A 19,737-nucleotide genomic window follows, 5' to 3' on the forward strand; every position below is an offset into this window, starting at 1 on the left:
TTAAATAAATAAATAATCTTTTTTAAAAAAAAAAAAAAGAAAGCTCTGATATAGAACCTCACATATATAGCCACATAATATTCGATAAAGCCACCAAACCCTCTCAACTGGGAGAGAGTGGCCTATTCAACAAATGGTGTCTGGAGAACTGGATAGCCATATGTAGAAGAATGAAAGAGGATTACCATCTCACACCTTATACAAAGATCAACTCAAGATGGATCAAAGACCTAAATATAAGAGCCAAGACCATAAAAACCTTAGAAAGCAGTGTAGGGAAACATCTACAGGACCTTGTAATAGGTAATGGATTTATGAATATCTCACCAAAAGCACGAGCAGCAAAAGAACTGATAGATAAATGGGACTTCCTCAAAATTAAAGCCTTTTGCACCTCAAAGGAATTTGTCAAGAAAGTAAAAAGGGAGCCCACACAGTGGGAGAAAATATTTGGGAACCATATATCTGATAAGAAACTTATAACTTGCATATATAAAGAACTCCTATATCTTGAAAATAAAAAGATAAACAACCCATTTAAAAAATGGGAAAAAGACTTAAACAGACACTTCTCCAAAGAAGAAATACAAATGGCAAAAAAGCACATGAAAAAATGTTCCAAATCTCTAGCTATCAGGGAAATGCAAATCAAAACCACAATGAGATACCATCTTACACCCATAAGATTGGCAGCTATGAAAAAAACAGAAGAATACAAGTGCTGGAGAGGATGTGAAGAAAGGGGAACACTCATCCACTGCTGGTGGGAATGCAGAAGGATCCAACCATTCTGGAGGACAGTATGGCGGTTTCTCAAAAAACTAGCCGTAGATTTGCCATATGACCCAGCAATACCACTGCTGGGTATATACCCAGCAGAACTGAAAACAAGGACGCAAACCGATATATGTACACCAATGTTCATAGCAGCATTGTTCACTATTGCCAAAAGTTGGAATCAACCCAAATGCCCATCAACAGATGAGTGGATCAATAAAATGTGGTATATACACACAATGGAATACTACTCAGCTGTAAGAACACACTACAAACACATGTGATAACATGGATGAATCTTGAGAACCTTATGTTGAGTGAAGCAACCCAGACATTAAAGGACAAATACTACATGACCTCAATGATTTGAAATAACCAAGCTGCCCTAGATAGCAAGAGACTGAATGATAGGCTTACAGGAAATCGGAGGGTGGAGGAAGGATGTGAGCCGATGTCTACAGGGGTGGAACTTAAGACGAGATGGTGGTAAGTATGAACACAAAGAAGAGATAAAAGGGGGGCAGGGGTTGCCTTTGGTTGGGGCTTTGCGGGTTTGAGGGAGGCTGGGGATGGGTGGATGGGTAACATTGCCCAAAAGTGGGGGGAGGGAGGGGTAGCATACGAACACAGGAGAGGGTCAGGTGTTGGTGGAGAGTAAAATGCCGAGAAAATCATATCAAAATATAATAAAGAGGGTTACCTGTTTAGAATGCTCGGAGGGGAGGGTCTGATGCAGGACAGGCTCCTGGGGAATGTCTAAATGCTCATTCTGCCAGAGTGGGTGACACCATGGGGTAGAAACCCAAGTAGTGAGAGTGGGGGTGGACCCACATCCTGGGGAGGACTAATGCCATCAAATAGAGGGAACTGTATCCCTCGAGAGAAAGGGTGGCTCCCAGGGCATTGGGGCAGTTGAGCAAGTTAGACCCTGAACACTATTCCATCTATATCTGGAAGTGGCTCCTCGGGAAACGGAGGCTGGCTGTCACCGTGGGCACCAAGGTGGAAGGGAAAATGGACGTTAAATGTGTGTAACCAAGGTAAATGGAGGGTAAGAGAGGAGTTTCGTGAGAGTACACAAGGATGGATATAAAACATGTAATATTACAGCATAACATATAGGAGATGACAGACTGATAATGTAAACCATAATGTAAAACATAGGATAACTAAGAATGTAAAAAACTGTGTATCCTAAAGTATGCACCACAATGTAAGCACAAATGTCACCTTGTTTGAAAGCTATTGTCTCAGACTCTGTACATTACGTTAAGTAAATATGATGTGAATAGGGTGTAAGAGTATCGCTGTGGAGGGGAAAGGTTTTGTGGTGGATGTATGGAAGTGCTATATACTATATATATGCATTGATGTGGTCTAGGGCTCCTGTGAAGAAAAGCTCAATAATTAGGGGGGGGGAAAGATAGGATGTAGAATTTTTTCCAAGTCAACATGTATTCTTTATATAACCTTTAAACCCATAGCTATATGCCATTTCCTAGTAAGGGACCCTGACATTATATTGGGCTTCAAATTTCAGGGAGTTCTGGACCACAGAGTGGTTCAACAAAGGCAATGGAGGAATACTGGTATGGGATACCATTGACAGGGGATATATGGCTGACAGGGAGCTGTACAGAACATATGTCCAGGGTGCATGGCAATGTTTGGATACACTCATAGTGGCAACAATTAAAAACCACAGCAGGGGGGGTACTGGGTTCCTGGCCAGTGGTGCTCTGTCGTGGTCCCTAGGGGAGCAGCGACAGTCTCCCTGGTGCAGCGGCGGGGACCGGGAGGGAGTGAGGGTTCAACAGTGAGCCCCTGATGCTAATGTCTATGCTTGTGAGCTGATAAGCCTAAAATAAGAACAAGGCCTAGAGCAGCATTGTGCCTGGGAATTTCCTCCTGTCAGCCTTCATGTTACTCAAATGTGGCCAGTCTCGAAGCCAAACTCAGCATGTAAATGCAATGCCTTCCCCCCAGCGCGGGACATGACACCCGGGGATGAGTCTCCCTGGCACCGAGGGACCACTATCAACTACCAACTGATGATGCAACTGGAAAATGACCTCATACGGAAGGTTCAACGTGGATCAGCGGAATATCCCTGTCTACATAAAATAACATGACTTTAAAATGCTGTTTGACCTAATGTAAGGGGGAAATGGAAAGGAGAAATGAGTTTATATGGCTGCGAGTCTCTAAAAAAGAGTCTGGAGGCTGTCAGAAGGATTGCCCTTATGCACAACTGAGCAGAGTCAGAGAGACAGATAAAGCAGATATAACCCCCAGATATCGGTTCCTTCGAGGGCTAAAGAGACCCATGGGAGTTATGGTCATGGCCGATGGGGTTAACTACCAGGTCAGATGGCCCCTCTTTGGAACTGGTGTTTATGTGTGACGAATCTGGACTCAGATGGGATCTCTCTTCATAAGACTTTCATGCTAATGTGCTGGAGGTGCAGTTAGTGTCGGGGTTTAAGATATATTTAGGGGATTTGAATCTCTGGACTGATAATGTGATAGCCAGGTCCTGAGCCTCAACAGACTCCAGCACCTACAATCTGACTTATTGGGCTCACCACACTCAGCTAAGATGGAGTTGAAGAAGGACAACCACCACAACATGGAGCCTAGAGTGATTACAACTGAAAGTGGGAGGATTGTATCCAGCATCCAGGTGGAATCTGAGCCTCCTCTTGACATAGAGGTGCAATGGACACAACCAATCCAATGTCCACATAGAAAAGGTGGCATTGGATTGAGAAAAGTGGACATGATGGCTGATGGGTATGGGGAAAGGCAGGAAGAGATGAGAGGTGGAGGCGTCTTTGGGACATGGAGCTGCCCTGGATGGTGCTTCAGGGGCAATCACCGGACATTGTAAATCCTCACAGGGCCCACTGGATGGAATGGGGGAGAGTGTGGGCCATGGTGTGAACCGTTGACCATGGGGTGCGGGGGTGCCCAGAGATATACTTGCCAAATGCAATGGCTGTGTCATGATGATGGGAGGGAGTGTTGCTGAGGGGGGGGAGAGATGGGGTGGGGGAGGTAGGGTTCAATGGGACCTCATATATATATTTTTTTAATGTAATATTATTACAAAGTAAATAAAATAAAAAAAAATAAAATGCGTACCACTAAATGCTTCAGATAGTGAGGGAAGAAGGAAAATTAGGGTCTTGAATGTGCTTACTAATCTAATTTTTTTCCCTTCAGAATTATTACTTGGAAGAATTTTCAAATCTGTTAGATGAGCTGCTGTTGAAGATTAATGTTTTGTCTGACAGCCTACAACTCTCCCTTCTAGAACAACTACCCTATAGTACCATGGAAGCAAGGAGAGAAGACAGTTCTTCAGTGGGTATTTCTGATTACCAAGCCACTGGGGTAAGTACATGCAAAATTACTTAAGTTTTATTAGAGGCTTGAAATAGTTGTCCTTCCCAATCATGAGGCCTATTTGCATAAATATCTTCTGATGTTAATACTGGTGATGAGATGTATTCTGGCCAGAAGAACTGTTTAATCATGAAGAATAAACTCTAATTTAATATGATGGTATAAATATGTATCTGCATCCTTATTTCTGATTAAACTAAGTTCAACAGAGACTGAGAGCCATAACCAATAATCCCAAGAATGACTGCCAGGTACAATGAAAATTAGATCAAAGGAAGAAAGGACTCCACCTCTTCCAGCAGTGTACAGATTTTGCCAAGTTAGCCTGCATTCCCAGAGGACCGACCAAAGATCTTGGTTTGGGACAAAACATAACAGAGCAAAGAAAGTCTAACACAGGCTCCCCGAATCCTGACTACCACCACTGAGTTTTAGGGAACATAGGATTGAAGGAGAGAAAAAACCCATCTTTGTAAGAAGTGGTTTGTTGGTATGGCAGCCTAGAAGAGGAAATATTGTTGGCTTGTAGACCTAGAGCCACATGACTTGCTAGCTAAGGAAATTATTATCAATCTACATATTGTGAGATAGCCACCCATCGAAAAACAATGAGATTGTTCCAAAGATAAACATATTCTAGTAACTTTCCTGAGACTCAAGGAACTCTGCTGGCCAAAAGCAGTCAAATCCAGAGATCAAAGGAGCATTGAGAGTATCCCCAGAACACAGGTGAGAATTTGAGGTACCTACTACTCAAGCTCATTCCCTCAGACTCTTTCTGACCCTAATTAGCAACTGCCTGGAGAAGACCTATCCTCATGCATAGATGAGTAGTAATAATAAAAGCAAATCATTATTGGATTTATGCAAAGATGCTGCAGGAAAAAAAGAGAAGCTAAAAATGATCAAACGAGAAGGGGATGGTGATCACACCTTTAAAAACAATTGCTATAGGCAGGCAAAATTGTAACCAAGATGTTTTCCACACAATTAACAAAAAAAACCTCCTTCTTTGAAAAAAAGAGTACAAAGTAAAGATGAAATGTTCAAAGATGAAATAAAAAGATAAAAAATAAATTGGTAGTTAACACTATAATGTAAACTATGATCCATGCGGTACAGTTGTGCTCCAAAATGTATTCACCAAATGCAATGAATGTGCCACAATGATGAAAGAGTTTGTTGAGGTGGGAGGAGTGGGTGGGATGGAGTGAGGGGCATATGGGAACCTCTTATATGTTTTAATGTAACATTTTTGGTGATCTATGTGTCTTCAAAAAAGTACAATTAAAAAGAAATAAATTGGTAGAGTTGAGGGGAAAAATGGGGGAAAATGTCATAAATTAAGGTCATACTAGAAGTTCACAGCAAAGTAAGCACTGTGAAGCTTGTATGGAGACCTGTTTAAGAAATCTAAGCAAAATGGGATGAAAATGAACAAAATTACAGTGGCTTTTAGGAAAATTAATATGTATGAGAATTAGACAAAGAAGAATATGCATAAGCCAAAAAAAAGTATGTATTACTTAGTCTCATCCACCCCCAAAAGCCCAGAAATTTGAATGAAAAAAATTTTAAGGTATAATTCAAGAAAACTTTCCTGAAATAAAGATATAGCTCTCTATATTTAAAGGGGATCTATGTCCTAGAGAGAAAAAAATGGATTCAAACTATTAAAACCAGTCATATTCACAGGTCAGAATCTCACTACTTTCTGGCCTCTATTGTTTCAGAGGAAAAGTCAGTTACTAATCTTTTTTAAATAAAATTTTATTGAGGTATATCATTCATACATGCACATATATAAACAATAAGTGTATAGTAAAAGTTGTGCACTTATAAAACAAGCCTGTGTATCATCATGCAGGGATTCCATATTTCACCTCACCAACAACACCTTGCATTGTTGTGGATTATTTTTCACAGATTATGAAAGAGCATCATCAAAATATTACTTCTAACTATAGCCGATATCCTACATTTTCCCCCAACCCCCCTGATTATTAACACCCTGTATTAGTATTATAGTTTGTGAATGAATGTTCTCATATTTATTCTGTTAGCCACAGTTCATCTTTCACCACTGGATTCCCTACATTATTATTGGGGTTTTCTTGTATGTGATGAGTCTATTTTCCTCTGCCACTTTCAATCCTTCTGCTTTGTCTTTGATGTTTAATATTTTACTATGATATGCCTGGGTGTGGATCACTGTGTTTATCCTACTTAGAGCTGATTGAGCTTCTTAGATGTATAGATTGTTTTCTCATCAAATATGTAATATTTTTGACCATTATTTCTTCATATATTTTCTCTGCTCTTTTCTCTCTCTCCTCTTCTTTGGTATTCTCATTATGCATATGTTGATGTGCTTAATGATATCCCACATTTCTTTGAGGTTCTCTTCATTTTCCTTAATTCTTCTTTCTCCTTATTCTTGAAATTACATAATCCCTAAAATCTATCTTCACATTTGCTGATTCTTTCTCATGCCAGTTCAAACATACTATTGAGACCCTCTTGTGATTTTTTCATTTCAGTTATTGTACTTCTCATCTCTAGATTTTCCATTTGGCTCTTTTTATAATTTCTATTTTTTTATTGATATTCTCTATTTGATAAGACATTGTTATTATACCTTCCTTTGCTTCTTTAAACATGGTTTTCTTTTATCATATTTGTAATAAATGCCTTGAGGTCTTTGTCTGCTAAGTCTAAATTATGGACCCTCCAAAAGGCCATTTCTGTTGCTTGATTTTCTCCTGTGTATTGGTCACATTTCACTCTTCCTTTGTTAGTCTAATTTTTGTTGAAAATTGGACACTTTAGACAATAACTTATAGCAATTCTTTATATTGATTTCTCCATTTTCCTGGACTTGTTATCATAGTTGTGTACTTGTTTATTTATTAGTGACTTGGCTGGACATTTTAGTGACTTGTATTTCCCTGACATCACTGCTGTGATAATGCAGTCTTGGGCATGTCCACAGTCACTCTGTGATGAGAGTGATTTTAACAGGGCTCTCTTTGGCTGTTTTCCCCTAAAATCTGTGTTAACCCGTTTGCCTCTATTGGTTTCACACCCAGGTTTTAGTCTTCACTAATTTCCAGCTGATTGTCCTATTGCTTTCAACAATGGCCTGAAACTTGTGCCACAGCCTTATCAAATTGAACTCAGTTCCCTTTTCAGGGTAGTGTTTAGGCCAGTTGAGGTTTGTTCTGGTTGCTGGAGGGATCTTCTTATCCATCTCTTTCACTAGTCTTGTCTGTTAAACTAGCTGGTCCAAGTTTAGCTTTTCTTTCTCATGGAGCTACCATCCTCCTCTTAACTGCTCACCATCAAGATCTCCATTGGTTTCTAGAGCATCCTTCACTTTCCCCTTACTCTGTTCCAAATAAAGTCAATCCACTTGGGTAGAGCTTTGTTCTTAGAGCTGACCCCTACCCCCAGGCAAATTCTCTGTACCACTCTTCTGGAGCTGGGGGCAAGGACAGTGACCTGCTTCTCTCAGAGTGGCACCCTTTCTTTTTGAGTAGAGAACTTGGCTGAGATAACAGCCTCTGGTCTTCTCAATGTGTCTATCCTGGTGTCATACCTCCACTTTACAAACAATATGTAGCAAAGGATATTGGACCTTAGTATTCTCACACTGTGCACCTTGTATAGATTCTACACCCTAGCAGTGGGGCTGCATGGAAGAAGGGAGCCCAACCTTTGGACCACACAGGTCTGGAATTTAGTCTCTACAACACAGAGTTGTGGAGAATGCTAAATGCTGGCAGCCTGTCCTTCTGGAGAGAAACTGATGCCTGGGGGGAATGGAACCCCAGCGGTTTGACTAGAGTTGTGCTTCCATAATGCTAGGCAAGTGTCACAGACTCTTGCTATTCTTAATGAAATTTAGATTTTCTTAAATGTTTCTTCCTTTGCCAAGACCTTAGGACAATTTCCAAAGACTTTAAAGTGCCTATTTGTTTATAATTTTCACAAGTTATTGTTGTTTCACTGGGGAGAGGGTCCACAGAGCTCCTCATGCTGCCATTTCAGAAACAGCGTTGTACAGCTCTGTTCTACTAGCAAAACAGCCACCAGTGAAATGTTATTCTTTTTTTTCCCCACATCCATTTGCTTCTATATTGCCATTTTAAAGTTTGAGGTAAATTGTGCTTTGAAGTACCCACAAAAAGTTAAAAATGAAAAGCAGATTGTAAGTGTATGTTAAATAGTATAATCCCAGTTTTTTTTTGAGAAAATTAGAAAAGTACATTTATAGAGAAAAAAGATAAGGTAGCATTTATTAACTTTGTAATCTGCAAAAAAAAAAAGATTTAATGAAATTTTTTCAGAAGAAAGATGACTATATACATTTATATTTATACCATAATATTAACACTCTTATTTCTGGATGATAGGATTAAAACAAAGAACAGTATATACTTCTAAATTAATGCTTAGAGGAAAATCTAACAACAACAACAAACAACAAATTAAATTAAGAATGCTTTCATCTCAGAAATACCCCCCCACACACATGCACATATACAACCAGCAAAGCAGAAGAAAGGAATCTTTAAAGATAAAAGCATAACAAAATTAATGACAAAAATGAAGTAATCAATCCAAGAGGTAATTCTTTTAGCAAAACAAACCAACTAATATATAGCCCAATATGGTAAAAAAGAGTAAGTAAAATAAGTATACCAAAAAATGAGAAAGAAAAAATAAATTTCAGAAAATTAAATGATTAAAAATTTAGGGGAAGCAGATGTGGCTCAAGCAATTGGGCGCCCATCTACCACATGGGAGATCCTGGGTTCAGTTACTGGTGCCTCTTAAAGAAGACAAGCAAGACAGTGAGCTGACACAATGGGCTAGCGCAGCACCCTGATGCAACAAGATGATACAATGAAATGACACAACAAAGAGACACAAGAAGGAAACACAATGAGAGACACAAGTGGGGAGATTAGGCGGCTCAAGCCACTGGGTACTTCCCTCCCACATGGGAGGTCCCAGGTTCAGTTCCCCGTGCTTCCTAAAAAAAAGACAAGCACATTACAAGTGGAAACAGAGAGCAGACAGCAAGCACAGACAATGAGGGTGTGGGGGAAAATAAATAAATAAAACAAATCTTAAAAAAAGAATTTAGGACAGAACAGCTATCAATGCTCAACTTAAACACCAAAACTGACCCTAATAGAAATAGAAAACCTAAACAGTAGATGAAGCGCTATCCTTCCAACAGTACCTGGCCCCTATGATTTCACAGGTGAAATACATCAAACTATTCAGAAATATTTAAGTCCAAAATACTCTTCAAACTGTTATAGGGCGTAGAGACAGGAGAAAGTCTTCCATATGTGATATTAATATCAAAACTGGACAAAGATATCCCAAACTTAAAAACAAGTTCATGCCAGTAGTACTGACATTCATGCCAAAAAATTTAACAAAATATTAGCAAATAGAATCCAGCAGAAGATTAAAAGAATAATATACCCTGATCATATAAGTTTTAAATCAGGAAGAGAAAGGTTTTAATATAAGGAAATATTAACTTAAAATATTAATGACCTTCACCAAAAAAGGGAGGAAACTATAATTTCATTTTCCCCATTGTAGTATTTGCTAAAACACAATATCCATTCCTAATTTTTAAAATATGCTCGATATAAAAGAAATTGATACCTTTTTTAAAAATAAGAATATATCTCAGGTCAAAGCCAGTACTAGTAATGGCAGAATATCAGAAATATTCCTTTTGAGGTTAAGGACAAGGAAAGAATGTCAAGTCAAAATTCCCACAATACAATTTTTTAGGGCTATTTCTCTTCTCATTCCTATAAGCACACTGATTTTGCTCATATATTTAGTAATTCTTGTAGCTAGAGAGAAGTTTACATTTAAATATGGCTGGAATGATGTTTTATGACAATACGGGCTGTTGTAAGCCTTGAATAATCACAATAAATAGTAATATTCTAAGGCTTAGAAAATAATTTCACTCACGTTATTATGGAGGCTTACAATTGTATCTCTACCCTCAAGACACATTGTCCTTGCTTACGATGTGCTGAAAAAGCAGCAATGCAGTTTCCAATTTTATTTTTTCTCATGGGGGAGCACAATTCTTTGTGGGGCTGCTCTCGCTTTTTGAGGCTTTTATCAAACATGCGTATCACAGAAATCCAGTGCTGCCCGGAGTGAGCTGCCTCTGCCAGCTCCCAGGCGTGTCTGTGCCTATAGAACTCAAGTTTCTGCCGCATGAATTTAGCTGGCCTCCTCTGGGACAGAACTAGAACCGTAACTGGTATTTGACTAGGTCGAAAAAGCTGGACTTCCAGAACAGACCCTCTTTTGTAGGAGGTGATCCGAGGAAGCCATCAGTTTGAATTTCCTAACTTCAGGGTACTTGTTTTCTTTTTCATCTTAACCATTAATAATTAAGATTTGTATCTTTATAAAATAGAAGGCTTAGATGCCTGCAGCTATCAGTAACCTCCTCCAAATCATACTGTTCTTTGTATTTTTAAGTGACTCATGGCAACAAAATGCTGTGGAGTTGCCAGTCCCACCCTCCCCTCCTTTGCCAGCTCGGCTCCTTTACGGTTCTTGGCTCTGTGGAGCCTCGCAGCTCTGCCAATTTGGACCAGGAAAAAAGCTCAGGCCGGTGGGCTGCTGCTGCTGGGCTGAGGAGCTCTGTTACCTGCAGGCACCCTTCCAAGCCGCTGATGCCCGAGCGTCCTGGCAAGTCCCAGAGCCTCCCTCGCTTTGCAGAAGCTGGAACAGGCCGCGGACTGCGGGCGCAGTTTAGAGGTGCGAGAAGGGGGTCTCCCCCACGTTTTCCTCTTGGTTGGTTTTTGTGAATAGTTGGGTGAGGCTCGGCCAGTCGAATTGGGAACACCTGACCTCGGGGCGCACAGTCTGCCTGAGCGGCTCTTTGGTATTTTTAAAAATTGCAATTCCATAGCAGCCACCTGCCAGAAAGGAATTTGAGAGGTTTTGTCTAACTGCGGAAAATTTGAGCTCACAGACTACATTTGGGGTGCCTGAGGCACTGGCGAGCAGGCTGGCATGCCACCCCAGGGCCTCTGCCTTGGGGGAGATTCAAGTTGTGAGCTCTGTGGGGCAGTGCCCCCCACTGTGCAGGGAGTGACCAAGGGGGGGGGGATTGTTGTTTTGAAGCTCCTTCCCTTCACTTTGCCACTTTACAGGCTATTTTGAGGAAGAATGTGAATATTTGGCTTTCCTTAGGATTAGCAGCCAGACAAACCCTCTTGTTGCTTTCTGGAGAAAGTACTTCATTATGCTTAAAAGATTTGTAAAAACTCTTGAGTTTCACTATTTTGCCAGCATGATGATGCCTTTCAGTTTCTTTCTCATTCCTTCCTAGAGGCTTTGTTTTTCTGGAATTATAAATCTCTTCTCGGATTCCTTTCCATTTGATAAACTTTGGTAGCCATTCTTTATTGAACCTTTTATCCTCCAAGATTAACTTCTCAAGACCTGGGCCTGCTGACCTGTATGCTCAGGGCAGGGTACGGCAGGGCAGGCGTGAGCCTGGGGTCCCCCAAGCACCGCACCCTGAAATCCATATGGTCTAGTCTTACGGGCACAGCCTCGTGGAAGTTCTCACGGTTCATTGCGCATCTTCCTTCAGTCTGATTACTTAGATTCTTGTGTGGCTTTCTTGTTAATTCCACCTTTTCATAATTTTATCATAGATATTTCTCCCCATCAGTGAATAAGGATTTTCTAACTTTAAATGTGAAAAGGACACAATAGACATTTAACAGAAAAGGGTAACAAATAGATAATAAACATATGAAAAAAGTATCCCAATATGTAATGATGAAATAAATGCCCATTTTAAATTTACTCTGCATATCAAACTAGCAAGAATTATAAAATCTACTAATAGTCAAATCTGGTTGTGATACACTTGTTAAATGTGCCTAGGTATGTAAATTATGTACAATCTTTCTGAAAAGGAATATGGCAGTATGCGTAAAGAACTTTAAACTGTCTGTACTTGTTAACGTAGCCTTGCAGTGGGGCGATCAATAATTTCCATGGGTGGCTGGTTTCCTGGGTGCTAAGTCAGAGTGGAGGGGGGGAGAGTTTGATGCCCTCCACAGAAGGTGGCAGAATAAATCTTGTACTTGACCTGTGACTCACCATCTGCTCTCCAATGCACTGGGGACCCTAGTAGTGTACCAAACTTAGGCATTTTAGAGGCAAAAAGATGTGCTGTCATCAGTTTTGAATTGCAGCCACAATTATATGACCCAGGCACTTTTCAAAGATTCATATTGGATTTGCATCTGTGGGATCAAAGTTTGGTTAATTTTTATTGTTTTCATCATTGTTTTCAAGAAAATAAGGTAGCATTTATTTTATATTTACAGCATAAGGGGTTATGTGGATTTCCTTTGTCGCTGCCCTTGGGACTGTGCATAAAATGTGTGTGTACAAAAAATATATTTATATATATATATAAAAAAAAATGTGTGTGTACTTTTACAAAGGCTCATCTCAGTAATAATCAGCCCTTGCGTTTCGATACCTAATTATCTAAGAGGTTTCTATAAAGACCAAATATGTACATATTACTAAGTAAAGTAGTATCCTAGTGGCACACAGTTGGCATAAGATAAAGTGTAGCTCCTTGCCCATTCTATATTTACTAGGCTATTGTGGCAGTTTGAGGTTATGAACCCCAAAAAGAGATTATTGTTGCAAACTAATCTATTCCTCTGGGTGTGATCCCCTTTGATTGTATTAGATTCAGCTGAGATGTCTTTCATTAAGTTAAGATTAGGGCTTTGATTTGATCACATTATTAGGGCAACTCAGAATTGAGTCCCTGCCCCCTTGGTGGGCTATGTAAATGGACACTCACTCAAGGAGTACACAGAGAAGATAGAGAGGAATTGGCCTGGTAACTGTAACCTTCTACCCCAGATATATACCTTTATAAAAGCCAACCCATTTCTGGCCCTTTGCATCGGCACTGCTTTGGTTTACTAATACAGCCATTATTTTGTACCTGATTTAGATTCTTGGTAACAGTCAAGAACATTTGTCATGTGGCCAAAATACAGGTTATCATTTCAGTTAGCAAGAACAGTCAAGTAAAAGTGGTTTTAAAATTATGAATGTATTATTCAGTCACAATGACGAAAACACTGAGGCACTTCAAGAATGAGCACAGCATCCCATGGAGCAAACTAGTAAGTCCATCAATAGGCACCTATTTAATAGGTGATACACATGCCATGGAGGGCAGGGCAAGTGACTGCTCTTTAGGAAGATTTCAATAAAAAGAAAAACACCCAAAATAAGTCCAGCTGTTTCAAAGAGTTCACTATTTAAGAAGAAAACCTTTAAAATTTAGAAAAAAATACAAATTACCTTGTATTGAAGAGGAACAAAACTTTCTAACTATAATGGTATTGAATAAACAGGAAAAGTTGATGCAAAATTACATAAACACAAACAAATATTTTACATGATCCAAAAGTAATGAATGAGATATTTGAAGGAAAAAAAAAGATAAAACAGAAAATACTTGGAACCTCAATAGCAAGCAGTTATTTTCCTTAATATTTAAAATACTCTTTAAAATCTACAACAGTTGCCTCAACTGGAAAAGATAACAAAGATAGAAATAGTAGCCATTAGACCCATGAAAAAATGTTTTAATTTTACCACAAATGGAAGAGAGGCTAATTGAAAAATCCAGTGTGGCACCATTTTGAATAGATAAGAAGATGATACAAGCTGTGTTGTGAGTGAAAATGGAATGGACCATTCATACACAAATGTTGAACTTTCTGAAGGGAAATTTGGAAAAATGTATGAAGGACTTAAAAATATTTATTCTTGCTCATAGACCCAGCAATTCCTCATTTGCAAATCTGTCATAAGGAAATAATGAGATGCAATCAGAGATTGATTCCTAATTATGTTTATTGCTGATGCAATTCAAATCCAGGTGTACCCATATCAGGGAGTACCACGTGAATTATCAATCTAATGCTTTGAAGAATAGAGAATGGCATGCTGTTTAGTGGGGAAGGCAGAATACAAACTTATGCAAAATATGATCACAATTTGTGTGTGTGGAGGTGGGTGGGTGGGTTCCATATGTATGTGTAGGAATTCCTAGAGTTCTTGTAATTTTCACTGGAAGATGGACCTCAGAAAAGGGTAATTTAATTTAAATATATAAATTAATGTGATTTTAACTTGTACCTCAGCTTCTTACTATTAAAGGTGGAATTACGTGTCTCTTTTTATGCTTTTATGCATTATCAAAAATTTCTATAAAAAGCATGTATTACTTTATAAGTCAGAAACATATTTAATTTTAAAAGTTTAATATTGTAGAAGAGAAGAGAACATGTCCCAACTCATTTTTATGAAGCCAGAGGTATTAAAACCAAAGACAATATAAGAAAAGGAGCTACAAACCAATATTTTTAATGAACTTAGATACAAAATTTCTCAAATATTAGCAAATCTAATGCAACAATGTATAACAAGAATTATATGCCATTGCCAAGTGGGATTCATTCCAAGTACACAAGGCCGGTTCAACCTGTGAAAATCAATGTAATCTACCACATCAATAGAAGAAAAATTGTATGATCATATCAGTTGATACCAAAAAAGCATTTGACAAAATCCAATACGTATTCATGATTTTAAAAACTCACAGTAAGTTATGAATAGAGATACCAGCTCAACTGTTTGAGAACCATCTACCCCCAACATCCTACATAATGGCTAAAGACTGATTGTCTTCTTTCTAACATTGAGAACAAAGCAAGAATGTCTTTATCATCACTCTAATCTCTTATTCAGCACAGTCCTGCAGTGAGGCTAAACAAAGAAACAAAAGGTATTCAGACTGGAAAGGAAGAAATAAAACTCTCCCTATTTGCTGATGGTGTGATTGTCTATGTAGAAAATCCCAAGAAATCTATAATAGTAATAATAATAATAATAGTAATAATAAACCTCTGAGAACTAATAAGTGAGTTTAGAAAAGTTACAGGATACAAGATAAACACACAAATGCCAATTGCATTTCTGAATACAAACCATGAACATGTGGAAATGAAAAAAGCAGTACCTTTTATAATCATTCCAAAAAATGAACTATTCAAGTGTAAATTTTAAAAAATGGACAGGACTTGTTGCTGAAAATTATAAAATGCTGATAAAAGAAAGAAGACCTAAGTAAATGGAGAAACAGTCCGTGTTCATGAATTAGAAGGCTCAATATAGGTAAGATGTCATTTCTTCCCAAGTAGATCTATAGGTTTAATGCAATTCCTATGAAAATTTCATCAAGGTTTTTTGATTGACACAGACGAGCATATTCTCAAATTTATAAGGCACAGACACTAGAACTCTAGATTAGTTAAAACAATCTGGACAAGGAGTAATCAGGTAGAAGGAATCACTCTTACCCAATATTAAGGCCTACTATGCAGCTACAATAACCAAAATGCATGGTACTGGCAGAGGGATAAGCACATAGATGAATGGAACATAATAGAGGGCCCAGAAATAGACCCAAAGGTTTTTGACAATGGTGCAAAAAACAATTCAGTGGAAGAAGGATAGTCTTTTTGGACAATGAGATAGGAGCAATTGGACATTGGTGGTCGAAAATATGACCTTCAATCAAAATCTCACACCTCACAAAAGAATTAACTCCAAGTGTATCCTAGACTTAAAGACAAAGCATAAAACTATAAAACTGTTGAAAAGAAAAACGTAGAAGAAAATAGACATGATCCATAAAAGAAAAAATTGATAAATTAGACTTCATCAAAATTAAAAGCTTTTATGTTGTACAAAGCATCCTGTTGAGAGGACGAAAAGACAATCTACAGACAGAAGGGATATATTTGTAAATCAATATCCAACAAGGGACTAGTATCTAATATATGTAAAGAATTTTCAAATTCAATTGTAAGAAAACAATCCAATCAGAAAATGGAAAAAAGACATGAACAGATGTTTCACTGATGATGATGTACAGTTGACAAATAAGCATGATAAGAACATGGAAAGATGTTTAAAATCCGCAACCATTAGAAAAATGCAAATTACAACTGCAATGAGCTATCACTACTTACCTACCAGAGTGGCTAAAATGAAAAGTAGGGGCACCACCAGTGCTGGTGAGTATGCAGAGAAGCTTGGTCACACATCCATTGCTGGTGGAAATGTGAAATCGAACAGTCACTCTCAATAAGTCTGACAGCTTTTATGAAATGAAATATGAAACCTTGTGACCCAACAACAGTGCTCTGAAATGAAGCCTTATGTTCAAATACTTCCTCATCACTATTCCTTTATTCTAATTTTGAGCACCTTCAACTATTATAAACCTTTTCTTTTCCTCTGGACACCGAGCAATAATTTGTCTTGTAAATTGTACCCAACAAAAGTCCTTTGTCCTAGAGTCAAAATTAATCAGTTTCGACATGGCAGTCATTGACGTACTCTTCTCTCCTACCTTTCCAGCCCTCTTAGCTTCTTTCCCCAAGAGTAAGCATCTTCAGCAAAACTCCCCCTACCATTTCCGTATGACCTTGACTTGAAATCACCTCACTTTCCTGGTGACATCTGGTGATTCTCTGCTGGCCCAATTTGTACTTTTTGTGTCTCCCTAAAAATAGTACCCAATAGTCCAAGAGTAGGTTATTACAGAAAAAATATCCCAGAGAAATGAAGACTTATATTCTTTCAAATACTGTACGTGAATGTTGAAAGCAGCTCTATTTGTAATACCCCCAAACTGGAAAGAGCCCAGATGTCCTTCAGTGGGTAAATGGTTAGACAAACTGGGGTACAGCCACACCATGGAACTTTACTCAACAATAAAGAGGAACAACTTGGATGAATCTCCAGAGAATTACACTGAGGGCAAAAAAGGCAATCCATCCCAAAAGGTGATTTCATTTATATAACATTCTTGAAATGGCAAAATTATCCAAATGGCAAACAGATTCATGGTTGCCAGGGATCAGGGGTGATAAGGGCAGGGAAGCAGGTAGGCAGGCACGGCTATAAAAGGGCCACAGGAAGGATTTTCGTGATGGAGCTGCTCTGTATCTGGATGGTTTCAAGGTCAACAATCTGGCTAAGATATTGTACTGTAGTTTTTCAGGACATTACTATTGAGTATGGGTACATGGGATTTCTCTGTATTGTTTCTTAAAATTGTATGTGAATCTACAATGATCTCAAAGTAAAGGATTTAATTTTTAAAAGTTTAAGGTTGTTCTCTAATTACAAGTTAACATCTATTAAAATTCTATCACTTTAAAATTTAATTTAAAAATCAATTTTTCTAACAGACAAGAGAATGACCCAGTTGGAAATGTGCATTGCAACTCTTTCCGTACCCATTCATTTCTCCAACCTGGCCCATAATAACATTTCCCCTATTACCTTTTATAGGTGAGAGTTCCAGAGCATGGAGGCCTCCGGGATCCTCTCTCAGGTGGACCCTGAATCGCTCTGATGTCCACCTCATGGTGGCTTTGTCTATGGACCCTACACCGCCCACGTCGTGCCAAGCCTCGATGGGACATGCGGGGAAGATCCGCCACCATCTGAGGTTCTATACAGGGGGCGTCATTCTTGTAAGCTCAAAAGTTCAGGGTTATTTGGGCTCCGAGTCACATGTATATATCAGTAACCAAGTATCTCCAGAGAACACCAGCAGGAAAAGTGGGTGGAAGGAAAATGCAGGAACCTGGCTGAGCAGTAGAGACTTTGAAGCCCTGCCTGTAGGCGCAACACTTTCTCTCTGACACTAGAGCTGAATTAGCAGACAACTCACTCCCTACAAAATAGCATTTCAGCACCTGCTCTAGCCATGAAAGAGTTGCCGGCATTTGGAACAGCAGATTCCAGACCGAAATTGACAAAAGAAACATTGACTGCCTGGGGCTGCAAAGAACCGAGCAGTCGCATGTTCTACCTTGATAATTTAATCTCTCTCTCTAGTAAAAGGACCTGCTTGACTGAACTTGTAGCCCTCTGGCTTATTGTCAAGTCATCTGCTGTCAGCAGTGTTTAGTTTCTCCTACTTTTGTATCCATGTTTGCTGCCTAAAAATAAATAATAAATGGAAACATTTGTGGAGCTGGACAGGGAACAATGGTATATTTTTTACATTCTTTACACCAGTACTTAGTTGCTTAATGAGTTATGGCTATGAAAGAATGTAGTTTCAAAAACTGTTGAGGAGGGAAGCAGATCCGTGGCTCAAGCAACTGGGCTCCTGTCTACCACATAGGAGGTCCAGGGCTCAATACCCAGGGCCTCCTGGTGAAGGCAAGCTGGCCCATGTGGTGAGCTGGCCTGCGCAGAGTGCTGGCCTGTGTAGAGTGCTGGCCTGCACAGAGTACTGCCCTGTGCAGGAGTGCTACCCCACACAGGAGTGCTGGCCCACGTGGAAAGCTGGTGCAGCAAGATGAGACAATGAAAAGAGACACAGAGGAGAGACAATAAGAAATGCAGCAGACCAGGGAGCTGAGTGGCACAAGAGAATGATCACCTCTCTCCCACTCTGGAATGCCCCAGCATTGGTTTCCGGAGCCGCCTAATGAGAATACAAGCAGACACAGAAGAACGGACAGAGAATGGGCACAGAGAGCAGATAATGATAAGGGGTATGGGGAGAAATAAGTAAATAAATCTTTAAAAAGAAAAAAAAAAGGACTGTTGAGATTCTCTCCACAGGATAAAAAATCCTAACTTGGTTACTAACGTAGTAACTTGTTAGCAAGGTCTCATTTTTTAATGGTATTTATTCTATGGGAAAACTCTTTCCAAAATGAAAAGTCTTGCTTTTCATTCTAAGTAGGTCTGGTTCAAAACCAGAATCCCCTTGGAAGTTAGTAGAAAGTCTGTTTTCAGAACTGTTGCAGAGCCTTCCACGTCAGAGAAGACAGTCACAACGGAAATGGCCAGGGCTGAAAATCAAACTCTTATCAGACTCAGAATTTCTGTCTGTGCAACATGTAGATGAAAAATGGAACTTTTTAAGATCATAAATCTCCTCCTACCTATCAGTGCTACAACAATTTCATTTCCATCGTCCTTGCCTCTGCACCTGATTTAAACTAACTGGCAGGAAGAAAATCTTAGGTGAAATGACCTTTTTAGCAGAGAAAAGAGCAGAGTTGCTTTATTATTCATAAGAAGAACACTTACTTCATCTTCTCCAAAATGCAGGCTATAACGGGTTTTAGCAAACTACCTGGTCTGTGTTAGCTAATCAGCATACCTCACTATTATCTTTTTTTTAAATTTTGAGCAACTTGAAATGTTATAAACAGAAGTTCTTTGTCCTGGAGTCAAACAAATCAATTAATATCTCTTCTACATGATAGTCTTCAACGTATTTGAGGCAATCTCGTGTTCTCTCCTGACTTCCCATCCCAGTGGCTTCTTTCCCCAGTCTAAGTAGCATCCTCCACCAACCCACCACTGCCACCTTCCCCAGTGACATTC

The 19,737-nt window shown here is 39.1% G+C and overlaps 1 protein-coding gene across 1 annotated transcript in view; it reads left to right on the plus strand.

Annotated features, from left to right (window-relative positions):
* Window positions 1–17,821, plus strand: part of PKD1L1 (polycystin 1 like 1, transient receptor potential channel interacting) — a 166,191-nt gene extending 148,370 nt beyond the window's left edge. Inside the window, 2 exon segments of the mRNA XM_071215041.1 lie at window positions 4,003–4,173; window positions 17,674–17,821. Of these exon segments, the coding sequence (XP_071071142.1) occupies window positions 4,003–4,173; window positions 17,674–17,727 (225 nt within the window). The 3' untranslated portion in view covers window positions 17,728–17,821.
* Window positions 17,822–19,737: the final 1,916 nt, after the last annotated feature.

Source organism: Dasypus novemcinctus, chromosome 5, assembly GCF_030445035.2.
Source record: "Dasypus novemcinctus isolate mDasNov1 chromosome 5, mDasNov1.1.hap2, whole genome shotgun sequence".
NCBI lineage: Eukaryota > Metazoa > Chordata > Mammalia > Cingulata > Dasypodidae > Dasypus > Dasypus novemcinctus.